At 37.7% G+C, this 16,547-nt stretch overlaps 1 protein-coding gene across 6 annotated transcripts in view; it reads right to left on the bottom strand.

The window, feature by feature from the left end:
- Positions 1-8,557: 8,557 nt before the first annotated feature.
- The window catches only part of LOC106057009 (sphingosine-1-phosphate phosphatase 2-like), a 36,314-nt gene continuing 28,324 nt past the window's right edge, over positions 8,558-16,547 (bottom strand). For all 6 annotated transcript variants that reach the window (XM_013214013.2, XM_013214016.2, XM_013214014.2 and 3 more), the window contains exons 3-4: positions 15,256-15,345; positions 8,558-13,206 (exon numbers count right to left, since the gene is read on the bottom strand). In XM_013214013.2, the coding sequence (XP_013069467.2) occupies positions 12,625-13,206; positions 15,256-15,345 (672 nt within the window). In that variant the 3' untranslated portion in view covers positions 8,558-12,624. The remainder of the gene's footprint in view (positions 13,207-15,255; positions 15,346-16,547) is intronic.

Raw genomic sequence — 16,547 nt, 5'->3', positions numbered from 1 at the left:
TATAACTACATTCGTCTCTCTTAACATTAAGTTACTCAAAGTTTTGGTGATCAGCTGTTTCTGTATATAGGGTCAGATTGTATCACGTTCATATTTACATTAGGCTCCCCCTGTGTGTGTGTATGTGCGGGCGCAAATCGATTTGTCCCTATTGATGCTCTTACAGACTTACAAGTTCATAATACTCTTGAAAGTTGGCAACATGACTTATTCTGTCACGTGACTGTGGCGTCTAACCATGAAACTATAGGCCTACTAATGGTCTAACCATGAAACTATAGGCCTACTAATGGTCTAACCATGAAACTATAGGCCTACTAATGGTCTAACCATGAAACTATAGGCCTACTAATGGTCTAACCATGAAACTATAGGCCTACTAATGGTCTAACCATGAAACTATAGGCCTACTAATGGTCTAACCATGAAACTATAGGCCTACTAATGGTCTAACCATGAAACTATAGGCCTACTAATGGTCTAACCATGAAACTAGAGGCCTACTAATGGTCTAACCATGAAACTATAGGCCTACTAATGGTCTAACCATGAAACTATAGGCCTACTAATGGTCTAACCATGAAACTATAGGCCTACTAATGGTCTAACCATGAAACTATAGGCCTACTAATGGTCTAACCATGAAACTATAGGCCTACTAATGGTCTAACCATGAAACTATAGGCCTACTAATGGTCTAACCATGAAACTATAGGCCTACTAATGGTCTAACCATGAAACTATAGGCCTACTAATGGTCTAACCATGAAACTATAGGCCTACTAATGGTCTAACCATGAAACTATAGGCCTACTAATGGTCTAACCATGAAACTATAGGCCTACTAATGGTCTAACCATGAAACTAGAGGCCTACTAATGGTCTAACCATGAAACTAGAGGCCTACTAATGGTCTAACCATGAAACTATAGGCCTACTAATGGTCTAACCATGAAACTATAGGCCTACTAATGGTCTAACCATGAAACTATAGGCCTACTAATGGTCTAACCATGAAACTATAGGCCTACTAATGGTCTAACCATGAAACTATAGGCCTACTAATGGTCTAACCATGAAACTATAGGCCTACTAATGGTCTAACCATGAAACTATAGGCCTACTAATGGTCTAACCATGAAACTATAGGCCTACTAATGGTCTAACCATGGTCTGTCGTACTAAATCAAAGCATGGAAACGTGAGTTGTATTTTTATAAAGGACCAGGGGCGTACATAGAGTCGAAATTGGCCCGGTCATTATCATACAATCTGGACTAAAAATTGCGTTCCACATGGTGAGCACCCTATCATATCTGTCTTAAAATCATTTTGTAGAGTTTGATAATACCGTCTATCTAAAACTGAACGCCTTTACTATGCCTAGTTTATGTAACGGAATGTATTTGTACCTGGCTGGTTCGCTTTATCATAATAGCACAATCCTATTGTGATCTATAAGTAGCTACTATACAAATATTACAGTGAACAAACCAAGAATAAAAAAAAAAGAAAAGCTAGTCTAAATATATTTTTGTATACATCGGCTTCTACATATATAAAGTCTCAAATTTTGACTTATTTTTGAGACTTCTACATATATAAAGTCTCAAATTTTGACTTATTTTTGAGAGAGGTAGAACTTATTCTGGAAATTGTAACATCATGGTGATGTGTGTATGACTTATAACACAGGCCTCTAAATGTAACTCGTAAACACTCCAAACTATCCTTTAACCCAGGGGTGGGCAAATTACGTGACGCGGCCCGCGGACACCTACAGAAATCCGGTGTGCCCACAGATTAAAAAAAATGCAAATATATTGAAATTAAATAATTTTAAATATCTATATAAATTAATGAAACTTTTGATTCTTATTGCTAACATTGTCTCTACGTGTCATTCTAAAACGTTTTAAATAAACAATGATTATTAAACTCTTATTGGCAATATTTCGAAACATTCAGTCAAAGGCAAAGGTTAGGCCAGTATTTATTCAATACTATGAAGAACGGAGTTGGCTTGGAACAAGATGGCAAGTGTAACAACTGATGGCAAGTGTAACAACTGATGGCAAGTGTAACAACTGATGGTGCCCGTGCTTGGACTGAGAAAAACATTTGTGTGTGTGTGTGTTTGTTTTTAAAATAAATTAAAGAACAATATCCCAACCATAAACTCTACAAGGGAAAGTTCATGCAGGGATGCATTGACTATCAAACATGTTATTGACCCAATTATATATATATATATATATATATATATATATATATATATATATATATATATATATATATATATATATATAGGCCCCTAATATGAAATAATAATGATTTTTTTTTTTAATGCGGCCCTCGTTAGAAAAAAGGTTGCCCACCCTTTCTTTAACATATACACAAAATCAAATGTCCACTTAATCTCCCTTGACCACTATAACATGTTCTCATATGACCTCTTCATATTTTAAAAATACATAACCGGCGTTAATTGATGAAGAGCTCAGTACTGCTTGTTGTATTGAATGAGTTCTATGCTGTACCTGCATCAAAAGGCCCCAGAGTTCCACCCCACAAAGCACTCTCGTAGCTTCGGTTCTGACCCAAAAAAAAAGAGAATTGTTTTTAGGGTCACTTTCCCTAATGCTAAGACACGTTGGGGTCAATGTAACTCGAACACGGACATACCACAGAGAGATAAATGAAGGTAACCCACAAAAACAAACGATAAAGCGATATGATATTCTTATTTAATCAGTGTGACCCAAAGAGAATGAATAACAAAAGAGAAAACCACACGCTGTTTACATACTTTATAAGTCGAGATCTCAGTGCTAGCGCGATGTAGCTTACTGGGACCGTATCGGGTTTAAATATTGTTGCACCTCAACCTTTTTCTGTTGAATTGTATAAAAATCGAGAGCATTGAGGTCGTGACTAACTCTAGTCTCTGAAGATGAAGTGTTTAGAAACGTTGTGGGATACTATTCAAAGCAACTTTCACCTCCACGCAGCTGCTTCCGTTGCAGAATGGTGAATTGTTTCCTCTCTTGTTATTCTTCCTCTTAGGCTTGACCCCTTGTAAACTCCGATATCACGGAGACCTACGACCCTTAGGAAACAAACAACTCTTCCCTATCAGATTATATGCGGTAGATAACATTGGTGGGCAATGTACTCACTTATGGCCAGTCTAATGGCCAACTGAAGACAAGGTGAAAGGTTAGGGTTATGTTTTTAGGGTCAAACACACGTAGAGATAATAATGTGTTCTTTGATAGCGTCAGTTATGACATGAGATCTTTAAATAGAAACAGGCCTGAGATATCTGGTGATACTGTTATCTTTTAAACACCATATCGGGAGCATACACACACACAATAAAAATGGCATAAAAAAAAAGGTTTCATGACCTTCAGAGCAGACTTGCTTGATTCTGAACAAGCAAACATGGCAGCTAGCGTTCGACAAATACATTTTTACAAAGCTTATATCAACTTACTCTGTCTGTCTGGTCAAAAGTGTGTGCACGTTATTTCTCCCACACCCATTCTTGGACCTAGTTGAAACTTCGCACAAGTATTCATTGACATAGACAAGACATGAATCAATTTAAAAAAGTAACCAATAAGACAATTAATTACTGGTAGTCAATTATTTTGTTTGATATCAACAAGGGAAAATAATCCTTCAATATTCACAGATATGGCTGTTGGGTTTAGTCCCCTTCAATAATTGTTAATGTTATTTCTCCCTCACGCATGCTCCGATCAAATTGATACTTTAGACAAATATTTATTGTACCCAAGAAAGCATGATTCAATAAAAAAAAAAATTAGTCAATTAACTGATGTTAATTAATTATTTTGATAGATATTGAATAAGGGAAAAAACTATGACATTATTGAGATATATATTTTTAAAGCGGAGTTGTTCCCTTGTAGAGCTTTTTTTTTTTTTTTTTAATTTTAAAGGATTTTTACAAATATTTTGCTTGTTATTTCCACTATTAAAGCTCACGTTAGTTATCCAGGCTGCACAAGATCTTTGTCTACATTGGAATAATTGCTTACACCAAAGTCATTTCGACTACACCATCTACCATTGTTGATACTCCATACACCGAGACAGGGCTGCTCCCCCAGGTCTTCCACAAGAAAAGGGTTTCCACAATTATGGGCGTAGCCAGGATTTTTTTTCGGGGGGGGAGGATTCCCCCCGACCCCCCCCCCCCCCCCCCCCCCGCGGAAAAAAAAAAATATATATATATATATATATATGTGTGTGTGTGTGTGTGTTTAACATAATTAATCTTTATTAAATTTTGACCCTTTCGGAAGACGCTTATTGTGCCCTAGAATAGGTTCTTCCTGGAATTAATGGAAAACTTGTAGACTCCCCACCCTTGCCAGCGCGGGGCGAAGCCCGCCGCCGAGCACTATTTCTGGTATTGAAAGCCAACAAAATGCATATTCTGAGGTATTTACAGTGCATTATCTTGCTATTAAAAAGTTTTATTTCAAAAACCCAATGTGCTATTCTCACTGACTTAGACCCTCTCGCACGTTCGGCGCATTTTCCGGCAAGCTGTTTTCGCAACTCTTATTACGCGTAATTCATTTTGTCGGAGAACATGTCCCGCAAAACTTCATGCAACGCTCTGTCACAACCTTACTAAGGGTTCGACTCCCAGTTCGGCATATGATTTCTTTGATTTAGACCCGATCTCTATAACTGACTCCTAAAATCTGTCTTAGCCATCTTTGTTGAGCCACATTTAGTGTTTTTCAATTTCGGCAGATGACTATTCACACTTTATTAATGGAGTCCAGCCACTGGTAGAAATTTGTAACCTCTCTTGGCTACGCTCTTGGAATTACATGCCTGTATTTCGCTTTAGATTTTATATCGAAAAGTTTTATCGTCAAAATCATCTATTGAGGGGTTTTAAACTAAAAAATCTCTGGAGTTTTTTGTGTTTTTTTAAATTCCAAACCCCATTTAGCTACGGTCATAGAATTTGGTGACTGTAGTTTGCTTTAAAATAATATTGAAGAGAGAGATTTTCAACTCAAAACGCTCTGTAGGGGAATTTTAAACTCAAAACCATCTGAAGGGGTTTTACATTTTTAAAAAGCCATCTGGAGGAGGGGGATTTAAACTCAAAACCCCTCATTAGCTTAACTACGCTAAAGAATTTTAGTGTGTAATTTGCTTTTATTATATTGAAGAGGTATTTTTTAGCATCAAAACCCTCTGAAGGGGGGTTTAAACTCAAACCCCCTTTGACTACGCTCATAACATTTTGAGTGCGTAATTTGCTTTTTTTTTAATATTGAAGAGGTATTTTTCAGCTTCAAACCCCACTTGCAGGGGGTTTTAAACTCAAAACCCCTTTGGCTACGCTCATAGATTTTACAATGTGTAATTTGCTTTTTTTTTATATCGAAGAGGTACTTTTTAGCTTCAAACCCCAACTGGAGGGGGTGGGGGTTAAACTCAAAACCCCTTTGGCTACTCTCATAGAATTTTGAGTGTGTAATTTCCTTTTTTTTATTGAGAGGGCGTTTATCGTGATTTTTGGAGGCGGTTTTAAAGTCAAAATCTTCCTTAGCTGTTTTCTTGGAATTTGGGGATTGTCGTTTGCATTTTTTTTTAGTTTTGTTTATAGAAGAGGGGGATTTAACTGCAAAACCCCTGTAGGGGATTTTAAACTCAAAACCCCTGGTAGGGGGTTTTAAACTCAAAACCCCCTGGTAGAGGGATTTTTATCTCAAAACCCCCTGATAGTTTTTTTTTTTACTCAAAACCCTGGTAGAGGGATTTTTATCTCAAAACCCCCTGATAGTTTTTTTTTGACTCAAAACCCTCTGGTAGGGGGTTTTAAACTCAAAACCCCCTGGTAGAGGGTTTTTAACTCAAAACCCCCTCGGCTATGCTGTGGTAAGTTATGATTTAGTATTAAAATCTCACCTAAAATAAACAAAATAAAAGCAAAAAATCAGTCACTGAATTCCGTTCCTCCCATTTCGGGGGGGGGGGGGGGGGGTTTGGCGGCTACGCCCACGTCCACAATACAAAAAAAAAATAAATCAAAATTTAAGTTTAAGTTTTTTTTTATTTTTTATTATAAATTGTATTTGACTTAAGCAATTTAATACATTCTTTAGTAATAATAACAAAACTTTTATCAACTCACTCTGTCTGTCTGATAAAAGTTTGAACCTTTACTTCCATTTCCCATTCTCGTATCAAGTTAAAACTTTGCACAATTTTTTATTAAACCTGACAAGACATAATTTAATAAAAAAAAAACATTAACGAATCAGTTAATTAATTGTTGGTGACAAATTATTTTGTTTGATATGGAAATAAGGGGAATAAATGCTAGTTAATGAGAGATGTGGATGTATGTATGGATTTAATCCTTGTATTACTTTTTGGCATGTTTTTTCTCCCACTTCTACTACTAATTAATAAAGCTTTGTTTTAAATGGCAGAAAAGTAGCAAAAATCTGCCATTTTCAGATAAATGGCAGTAATTAGAGGTTATTTCCCTTACATAAGCTTTGTTTAAAAAAAATAATCTTTTTTCTTTTGATATTTTTTTCTCATGCTCGCCACTGTACATACATAGAGTGGTTTAAAAAGATCTTACAACACACACATGCACCGAGACTTCAAAGCCTATAGAGGACTACTGCTGAGAATACTATTTCATTTTAGTCTTTCTAAAGTAGGCCTACAACTTTTTTGTCAAGTTAGGTTTTTTGAACCAATCTTCCATACTATTTCGGGCGTTCACTGGACCGTTTCTTTCTGGAATTTAGTTCATTTTAGTGTAGGAATTTCAACTCAATGGGAAAGATTCTTTGAGTAGTCCATACTAGATCTACAGTTGTCTATACACAGTCTTGAGTTGAATAGAGATATACACAAAGTGTACTTCAACCTACTAAGTCAGCGTTTCTCAAACTGCTGGGGGGGGGGGGGGGAGCATGACGTCCTCTCAACAAATAAAAAAAAAAAAGGATAGGTGTTTGGGGAGAGCCGGTTAATTGTTTTTGAAATTAACCAAAAACAAAAGTTGTATTTCTTTGAAGTGATCAATCCGTGGTTGAACATAAACCAAGTCAAATGACATAAATGCCGCTGCCTGGTCGTACGGTATGGGCGCTGGCCTGTCGTCTCGATGGTCCCGGATTCATGCCCTGCCATCCCTCGTCTTCCTGCGGGAGGTCTAGACTAGGAAGTAGATAATCTTCAACTCTGAAGGAACACCCGAAACATCTAAAATATTTATAAATCTATTTTGACAATGTTTTTAAAAAATACAATCTTGTAAAAGACGTTGTTTCATCTTCTAGTTAAGGACATTTGAGAGTGGAGACAATGTTAGAGAGAGAGGCAACAAGACCAACATTTCCAAATATCTTTATTCACGTGATAGTTCTCGAGTCTCTTACTGGTTCAAAGTCTCCCTGCATACAACGTTATGTTGACGACTTGAACTTTTGGGTGACAGAAACAAGATGATCGCGCCACGACCAACGTAAATACGCTAGATGTCGTCATCGACAAGTACATGGAATTCTAATTTATAAAGCGCTGGATGGGAGTGTGTATGTGTTTCATGTGTGAATGTTGTTCGTATTTGAATCTATATTGTTATTGTACAGTAGCTACGCTGAGGTTGTCAATTGTAGTCAAACTAATTTCCATTTGATTGGACCAGTAAAAATTATCTTATCTATAATACATCTAATTTCCCTAGCATAATAGTTGTGACAAGGGTTGCCTCCTTTTTTGACCTAATTAGACCTGCAACTTTTATCTTTTTCATAGGACCAACCGTGCACTCTTGATGTTAAGAGAATGTATTTAATTCAACTGGAATTGACAGAAAATGCCTAAATATGAGTACATAGCAAAGGTTTGTTTTATCTACCGGTGGTTTAATGCCAACTTGTAAAGACGATTATATTACTACATAGTATACTACATACCATTACTCTCCTTTGGCATTATCCATGTGCATGTAGTATAAATAAATCATTATACACACGTTGACAACAATAATTTTAAAAAATCCTTTAAAAAAAACACAAGCTTATCTAAGGGGAAGAACTCCCCCTTACAACTATATCTATCAATATGGTAGAAGTTATTTCCTTATAGGATATCAAACGAAATGTTTTGTTGGGTTCAATAAATAATTGTTTAAAGTATCAACTTGATCGCAGGATGCGTATAGCGTCAACAATTATTTTAAGGGTCTAAATCCTACCAATTTAGCCATATCTGTGAATACTGAAGGATTAATCTCCTTTGTTGGCATCAAACAAAACAATTTGAATTACTAATAATTAATTGACTAACTTGTTAATGTTTTATATTGCTTCATGTCTTGTCTACGCCATGAATAATTGTGTCAAGTTTCAATTTGATCTAAAAAGGGGCGTGGGAGAAATAACGTGTACACACTTTTTACCAGACAGAGTGATTTGATATAACTTGATATAAGCTTTTTAATAAAAGAAGACAAACCCATTTTTGCGACTTAAGTAAACAAATACAAATTTAATCAATTTAACCAAATATTTAAAAAATCGAATTAAAACAATAACATGATGTAAATAAATAAATAAAGATCAATACGAAATATTGCATTCCAAAGGGTGGTGTTTATCAGGTCTCTCCATGGAGCCTTCATACAGACCAAACCAATGAATGATCTTGTCGCCAACACACGCACTCAATTTGTTTCACTTCATGAACCGGAAGTTGTCCTTACACAAATTTCAAGCCTTCTCTTGAACTAGTTCACAGAACAAAACTCACAATATTCTAGTTCGATTCGTCAAATAAAATAAATAAATCTTTGAAGTTCGTGTGATCAGGTTTCTGTATTTTGTACAACTAGAAGAAACCTTCATAGAAACACGATTCTGTTATTTTCAACAGAGATGTTTGTGAACTATTCGTGACATGCTAGAGAACACAAAGAAGTGGGGCGATGCGATTGGAATATGGAAAGAAATTCCACGTTCCTGTTATGTTTAGCCACCATACTGAACCAATCACCACAGCAGACAACATTCTCTACACAAGACATCAGCGTTCATTATTTCAGATAATACCAACATTCACCACATCGGACAACATTCTCTACACAAGACACAAGTGTTCATTAATTCAGACAATACCAAGATTCACCACATCGGACAACAATCTCTACACAAGACACCAGTGTTCATTAATTCAGACAATACCAAGATTCACCACATCGGACAACATGCTCTACACAAGACACCAGTGTTCATTAATTCAGACAATATCAACATTCACCACACCGGACAACAATCTCTACACAAGACACCAGTGTTCATTAATTCAGACAATACCAAGATTCACCACATCGGACAACATTCTCTACACAAGACACCAGTGTTCATTAATTCAGACAATACCAAGATTCACCACATCGGACAACAATCTCTACACAAGACACCAGTGTTCATTAATTCAGACAATACCAAGATTCACCACATCGGACAACATTCTCTACACAAGACACCAGTGTTCATTAATTCAGACAATATCAACATTCACCACACCGACAACAATCTCTACACAAGACACCAGTGTTCATTAATTCAGACAATATCAACATTCACCACATCGGACAACATTCTCTACACAAGACACCAGTGTTCATTAATTCAGACAATATCAACATTCACCACACCAGACAACATTCTCTACCCAAGACATCAGCGTTCATTATATCAGACAATACCAAGATTCACCACATCAAACAACATTCTCTACACAAGACACCTGTGTTCATTAATTCAGACAATATCAACATTCACCACACCGGACAACATTCTCTACACATGACACCAGTGTTCATTATTTCAGACAATATCAAGATTCACCACATCGGACAACATTCTCTACACAAGACACCAGTGTTCATTATTTCAGACAATATCAACATTCATGCATGAACTTTGTTTTGATTTCGTCAATTAAATGATGAAAAGCTTTCAAGTAGAGAATACAACAAATATGTTCAATTCTAGACTCTGAACACACCACAAGGATTTGTTCTAGACTCTGAACACACCACAAGGATCTGTTCTAGACTCTGAACACACCACAAGGATTTGTTCTAGACTGTGAACATACCACAAGGATTTGTTCTAGACTCTGAACACACCACAAGGATTTGTTCTAGACTCTGAACACACCACAAGGATTTGTTCTAGACAGTGAACATACCACAAAGATTTGTTCTAGACTCTGAACACACCACAAGGATTTGTTTTAGACTCTGAACACGCCACAAGGATTTGTTCTAGACTCTGAACACACCACAAGGATTTGTTTTAGACTCTGAACACACCACAAGGATTTGTTCTAGACTCTGAACACACCACAAGGATTTGTTCTAGACTCTGAACACACCACAAGGATTTGTTCTAGTCTCAACACAGCCCAAGTAAGTGAAAGTGTGTCATTCATTTGAGATAGCCGTGCATTCGTTAAACCCTTTGTTCCTAGAATACTGAATGGTTATGTACAAACAGATCTTCCTTTGCTTAGGAAATACAAAAGTATTCTTTGTTTGCACGACGTTCATCTGGTTTCGTTTCCTCTCAGTGGCACTAAATGACATTCAGACCAGATCTTTCACGTGCTCATGACAAGTTCTTGCGTGAAAAAGTCAACACAAAAATTGTACATATTCTCTAAACATTTGATACAATACAAAATGTATTTACAATTTGCTCTCCAAATGTTACAATTCCCGATACTGCGCCATGAGTGAGAGCGATCTAATCTCACCTTAAAACGAGATCATTATTTTAGTGTCCACTCTGACAGCCAATTCTTTTCTTATAGAACCATCACCTTTTTCTTTCTCGTTAGAGTTAGTTATTTATGCGTTGGCAGTCATATGGCCTAGCTACACTTGTTGCTGAAGAGAAGGACAAATACATAGAGCTGGCAGCCATGGCCTTGCTACACTTGTTGCTGAAGAGAAGGACAAATACATAGAGCTGGCAGCCATGGCCTTGCTACACTTGTTGCTGAAGAGAAGGACAAATACATAGAGCTGGCAGCCATGGCCTTGCTACACTTGTTGCTGAAGAGAAGGACAAATACATAGAGCTTTAAGATAGGAACTTCAGGGGAAAATTAAAAAGCAAGGCGAACCAGAAGTTGAACGTTACGAGGACTTAAAACTAAACATGGATACCCCCCCCCCCCCATAAAATAAATAACTCACGTTTTCTCAAGATACATAGTTGTATAGTCTTAGGAATACCTTCACGTAACAACATAAATAGGGCAGAAGAGAGAAATAAACATTCTTACAGGATCATTCGTTATTTTACAGTTCCCAGAAACTTTAAGATTGTGCGTACGGGAATAAAATAAAAGAAAATGTTACGAAGAGAATGTGTTGTCAACTTCTAAACTGCCAGTCCTTCGTTGTGTCACATTTTCAGAAGCCAGAAATAGTTGTGGAAACTAGTTGGGGCACGAAAAACAAAATGGCAGCAAAATTGAATTTTCAATAGCGATTTCCATTTTCATTTTAATGAAGACTGACCGACAGACAGATAACAGAAGCTCTGTGGATCCACATTTATAGACATACATATATGTAAATAGATATTTCCCAAGACTCGATCTGTGATCTTTAGATACTAGATAACTATTTATCCACTTTCAGCAGCTGAACGTATCCAACGATACAAAGTACGTGATAACATTTCAAGATAGGATAAAACTTCATTGTTTTTCTGGGTCAGCTGAACAAATACAAGGCGATATAGATCTAGTTAGAATGCTACATTCTCAACCCCTATCCCCTTTCTCACACCATGGTGTCCAGTGTTAAAGTTCTACATTTGGAAAAGGTTAAGTTAAAAAAAAACATGACCCAAATAAAGGATGCTTTTCTCCGAAACAGACTCATGAATAACTCCGGTCACTTGATGGGCTAAATATATAGCTGACATGTTATCTCATAGGTAACTTATCAAAACATCAGATAAACTTGATAAAACTGCTCGCATTATTTACAAGACCAATGCACGGTGTTCTGTGTAAATTTAAACTTTCCTTTTTTTTATGCAGTAGATATAAGAATCACTTGAACATGACATAAATATGCCTTGCATATAGAATGAGCATTACGTCCATACCAAAAAATATGACCTGAACATACAATGAACACCAATTGAACATTATAAGAACTTTCAACTCATAAAAACAGACACAAAGCTGAACTGAATGCCTGATGAACGTGAAAATGGTGGTAATGGACAAGTGTCAAAAAGACCAACTTTCATATAATTAGATACACTCAACAAAACTAACCAACTAAAAAAAAAAAATTTTCCCATTGGATACGTGTAACAAGTAAATTAAATTAATCTTTTTTTTTTGTGTTCAAACAAATTAATTATATGACTGAAATGACATTTCTTTTGTTTTCCACTTTGACATTTCTGTTCAAACATAGATTCTTAGTTTCTCATGGAAAAACAAAGTGAACCAGTGAATCCAAGTTTTCTTCAATGATCTAAAGATATATTTTTGTTAGTTCTAAAGAAGACTAAATGTCTCGGAGTAAAATCCTGGTCTTGCAATGTTCATCTTGGAGAATAGGAGAGGCACTATGTACGCGCCCACAGAACAAGACACGAAGAACTGTCCGTACTTGTAGGGTAACTCCACTACGAATCGTTTTTTGGTTTCCGGGTCCTTGGGGTCGTAGTTCAGAAACCAGGACATCGAGTAGAGGATGACCGTCTTGGCGATGAGCAACGAACCGTAGACGATGGGGACACCAATAAGCTGGCGCAGCAGCGCTACCCCGATAGAGTTGCGCGATGTTATCCCAAGGAGAAGCGGCAAAGATTCGACCGTGGGGACAAAGTCTACGGAGCGCCTAGTGAGCCAGAGGCCTTCGACTATTCCCGAGAAAACTGCCAAAGCCTGGGTGGTGTCACCTCGCGTGGTACTCCATTTGTCCACGCGAGGATATACGAGTCCGAGTGCCAAGCACGTTGCGATGACCACTGGCATGGACAGCGGGCTAGTGATGATGAACGTGTCCAGGGGATCCACACATGGAGCCGTCACCAACATCAGGAAAGCCGAGAACATAACACCAACAATGACGTCCTGAAGAATACAATGAAAGATTAAAACCACGAAATGGCGTACACAACAATCATGCAACAAAACACATTAAATGAGACAAAGTATAAACATCTAGATATCACAAAGCGTTAAAAATCTATTCATAGCATTGATAAGCAACAGTTCCCTAGGGACAACCAAATCCGTTCATATTACAACTAGAGTAGTTGCGATCGGTTTTCGAGGTTCTGCATGCTGGATGCAGATCGGGTTGGATATGGAGTTAATTAATATACTTTAGATCTAGTCGCTGTTGCATCCATGGAGGCAAATAAAATACTCGTATAGCACAGCAGAATGAGACAAGATAGGTTCCGAAAGTAGACAACCTGCCTCTGTGGAGATGTCTGTGCCTCTGTGGAGATGTCTGATCATGTTCTTCAAGTAAGTTCAAGGTTGCGAACTTTATCAAGAGGCCAGTTAGAAATACTGGTTCCATTATAGCCCATTAGAAGACGTAACGTATGAAGAACTAATTGTGAACCCCCTACGCAGTTCAACTCATATAATCTAAGACTCATTATCAGAACCCTCCAATTGGATAAGAAGAACACATTGGTCCTTTAAAAAAACATATGTCCGTGTATTTCTGTGTGTTTGCCCTAATAGCCAAGTAAATGTCCTGAACACCCATGCCCTTCCATAAATCCTTTACGTAAAGTCCTTTACAGGTCATAACATTTAGTTATGTAACATCAAGTAGGGCTACTATCCAGTAACAGCTGTTTCAATGTCACCTACCTGTAATTAGACATTGTCAAGTTAATGTCGGCTCCCATGCATGTTAAATGTGTGCGGGGAAAGGGGGGGGGGGGTTGAAGAAAGCTTCAAAAAACCTCAGCAACAACACACTACAGTTCGTGAGCTAGTAATCTACTGACCTCAGTCGAGGTCATCTGAAAGTGCAGTTAAAACAGACTGGAGGATGGGAGGGGGGGGGGAAAGAAAAGGTTAAAGGGACATAACTGAGGATGTCGCAATGACTCCCTTCCTTCCCCATCATTGCTCCCCCCAAACGCACACACCTCCCCCTCAGCCCTCCACTCAACCCCTATCTCCCCTTCTCACACCAAGGCGTGAGTCATCAGCCCTGACAGTAACACCAGTCTTCATTGACCAAAAGGAATGCTGACCGGACGGTAGCTGAGTGTCATGTCACATTTCCTTCCTTTTCTCAGGGGAGAGAATGCGGGATGTCAGAACGGAGGAGCACATTGTGTACCTTGGCTTTTGGTTTTTCAACACATTCAGCTTTCAACATTTTGTTGTTTAAGACCACTCTATGTTCATCAAAAATGCAATAATAAATTATGCAAATAGCAGTCCCTATCCGACTTTAGACAGACACACTGATCACATTATTGGAAACGTTTTTCAGGTCCCAGGGAATGATTGATTTCAAAAGCTCCCATAAGTTTTCTCCCTTGAACGTGACATTTTTTTCTCCCTTTAACCTTTTCTCGTTTTCACCCAAGGCCTGGGGACTCATTGCTGATTGTTATCGCACTTTATGGCTGACCTTATTGCATGTGCATTATAGGCGGCCCTTTACCATGTGCACTGTAGGTGGCCTTATAACATGTGCATTGTGAATGGCCCTGTGCATTTCGGATATTATACTATGTGCATAGTGAGTGGCCTCATACCATGTGAATAGTAGATGGCCCTGTACACTGTGGGTGACCATTTAACCTTGCACACAAATATATTAAAGTCTAAAGGGGCCAAGCCTCTCAGGCTTCATTGTGCACTGTGAGCAGACAAGTCTAATGGCATCGAGCCTCCAAGGCTAAATTTTACCCCGTGGGCAGACATTTCGAAGGGCTGGATAGCACGGGCTGGATTTAACCAGCGGGCCGTTTTTTTGGGCATCACTGACGTAGTCAAATAACCCCAAGAAAAGAAAAGCTTCGAACGAAACCAGAGTCAAGAACATTGTAGGAAGCATCGTAAAATAGACTTACATGTAAATCTCTAATTAAGAAATTAAGGATTGGAGAAATGCACACCTCTCAGTATTTTCAGACTTACCAATGCACTGTGCATGCCGAGGTAGATGCGACTAAAACAAACCAGTAAACACCACGTGACTGCTACCACCAGACCGAGGAGCAAACTAAACTGAAATGGAAAAGAAACAATTTCAAATGTTTCCTTGTTGATTGCTGAACCAAATGAGCACACAACTAGAAACTACTATAAGATACATGCTCAAAACTATATCCTAGACCCATCCAGTCGTGGCCGATACTTAGAACAAGCCTAAGGAGACAGTGAAATGTAGATATTCTTTCTTCAGCTTGTCAGTTTTTTTTTTCTCTGCTTTAATCTCTTTTGGAAGGAAATAAAGATAACAATCCTCTAAGGCAGTGTTTCCAAAAACTGTGTTCCATGAGGCCTGACTAGGAGTTCCAAGAACTACTGGAATAATTAACTAGTAGGCCACCACGTAAATTAATCTCTCTAAAAATAGTGTTCCGCTAAATATTTAGAATGTGCGAAGTGTTCCGTCAAGGAAAAAGTTTGAGAAACACTGCTCTAAGGTCTATACTGGCACTAGAACTGGTAATTATCTGATTGAGAGCCACTCGGCATGTTGTGGAGGGACACAAAAAAAAGGGGAAACTGGGCAATAACAATGACGTTAGTTGGTTTCGATTTCCGTATGTCTTTCCAAATCTGAGCAGACCAAGATTTTGAGATTTAATTATTGTAAAGGCTGGACTTAGTTACAGGGAGGTTGAAGCTATAGACTAAATGTTATCGAGCAACTAGTTCTTTCCACTACCATTGGATCAAATATCAATGTAAGATCACTTGTTCAAAAAAACAATTTCTTTATTGCATATGAAAAAAGAAAGTATGAAAAAGCAGACTCGCTTGTCTTTCCTTGATTAACATTTGCAAAGTGAACAAGTTTCTAATGCACGATACCACTTTGACATTTAACTACTGTGCTACTCTTTAATGTCCCCAAGTGGGAAATAGTTTCAGTTCAACTCACTGAGTGGATTGAGATTTGTAAGCAATAAACAAACAAGGATAGAACCATTTTATTAAAAATATTTCGGGCTCGCATTTAAAAGTTTCGAACAACTTGTTACATTTACCAATCATCTCAAATGATTTGGTCTCATTTCATCAAGTTTACTGACTGTTGTGAAGGACTTTAAAGACAGCTTTTGGAAACTTTAAGGCGAATTTAAAATGACATTTTGAGACGACAGCGAAATGGAAAAAGATTTCTTTATTTTCAATGTGGACAGCGAGGCAGTGAAGCCAGACCTGTGCCAGGATTACGATGTATATATAGGTTCAAACAG

Source organism: Biomphalaria glabrata, chromosome 3, assembly GCF_947242115.1.
Source record: "Biomphalaria glabrata chromosome 3, xgBioGlab47.1, whole genome shotgun sequence".
Classification (NCBI taxonomy): domain Eukaryota; kingdom Metazoa; phylum Mollusca; class Gastropoda; family Planorbidae; genus Biomphalaria; species Biomphalaria glabrata.
The sequence above is the reverse complement of the archived record's forward strand: the minus strand, read 5'-3'. Positions and strand labels throughout refer to the sequence as shown.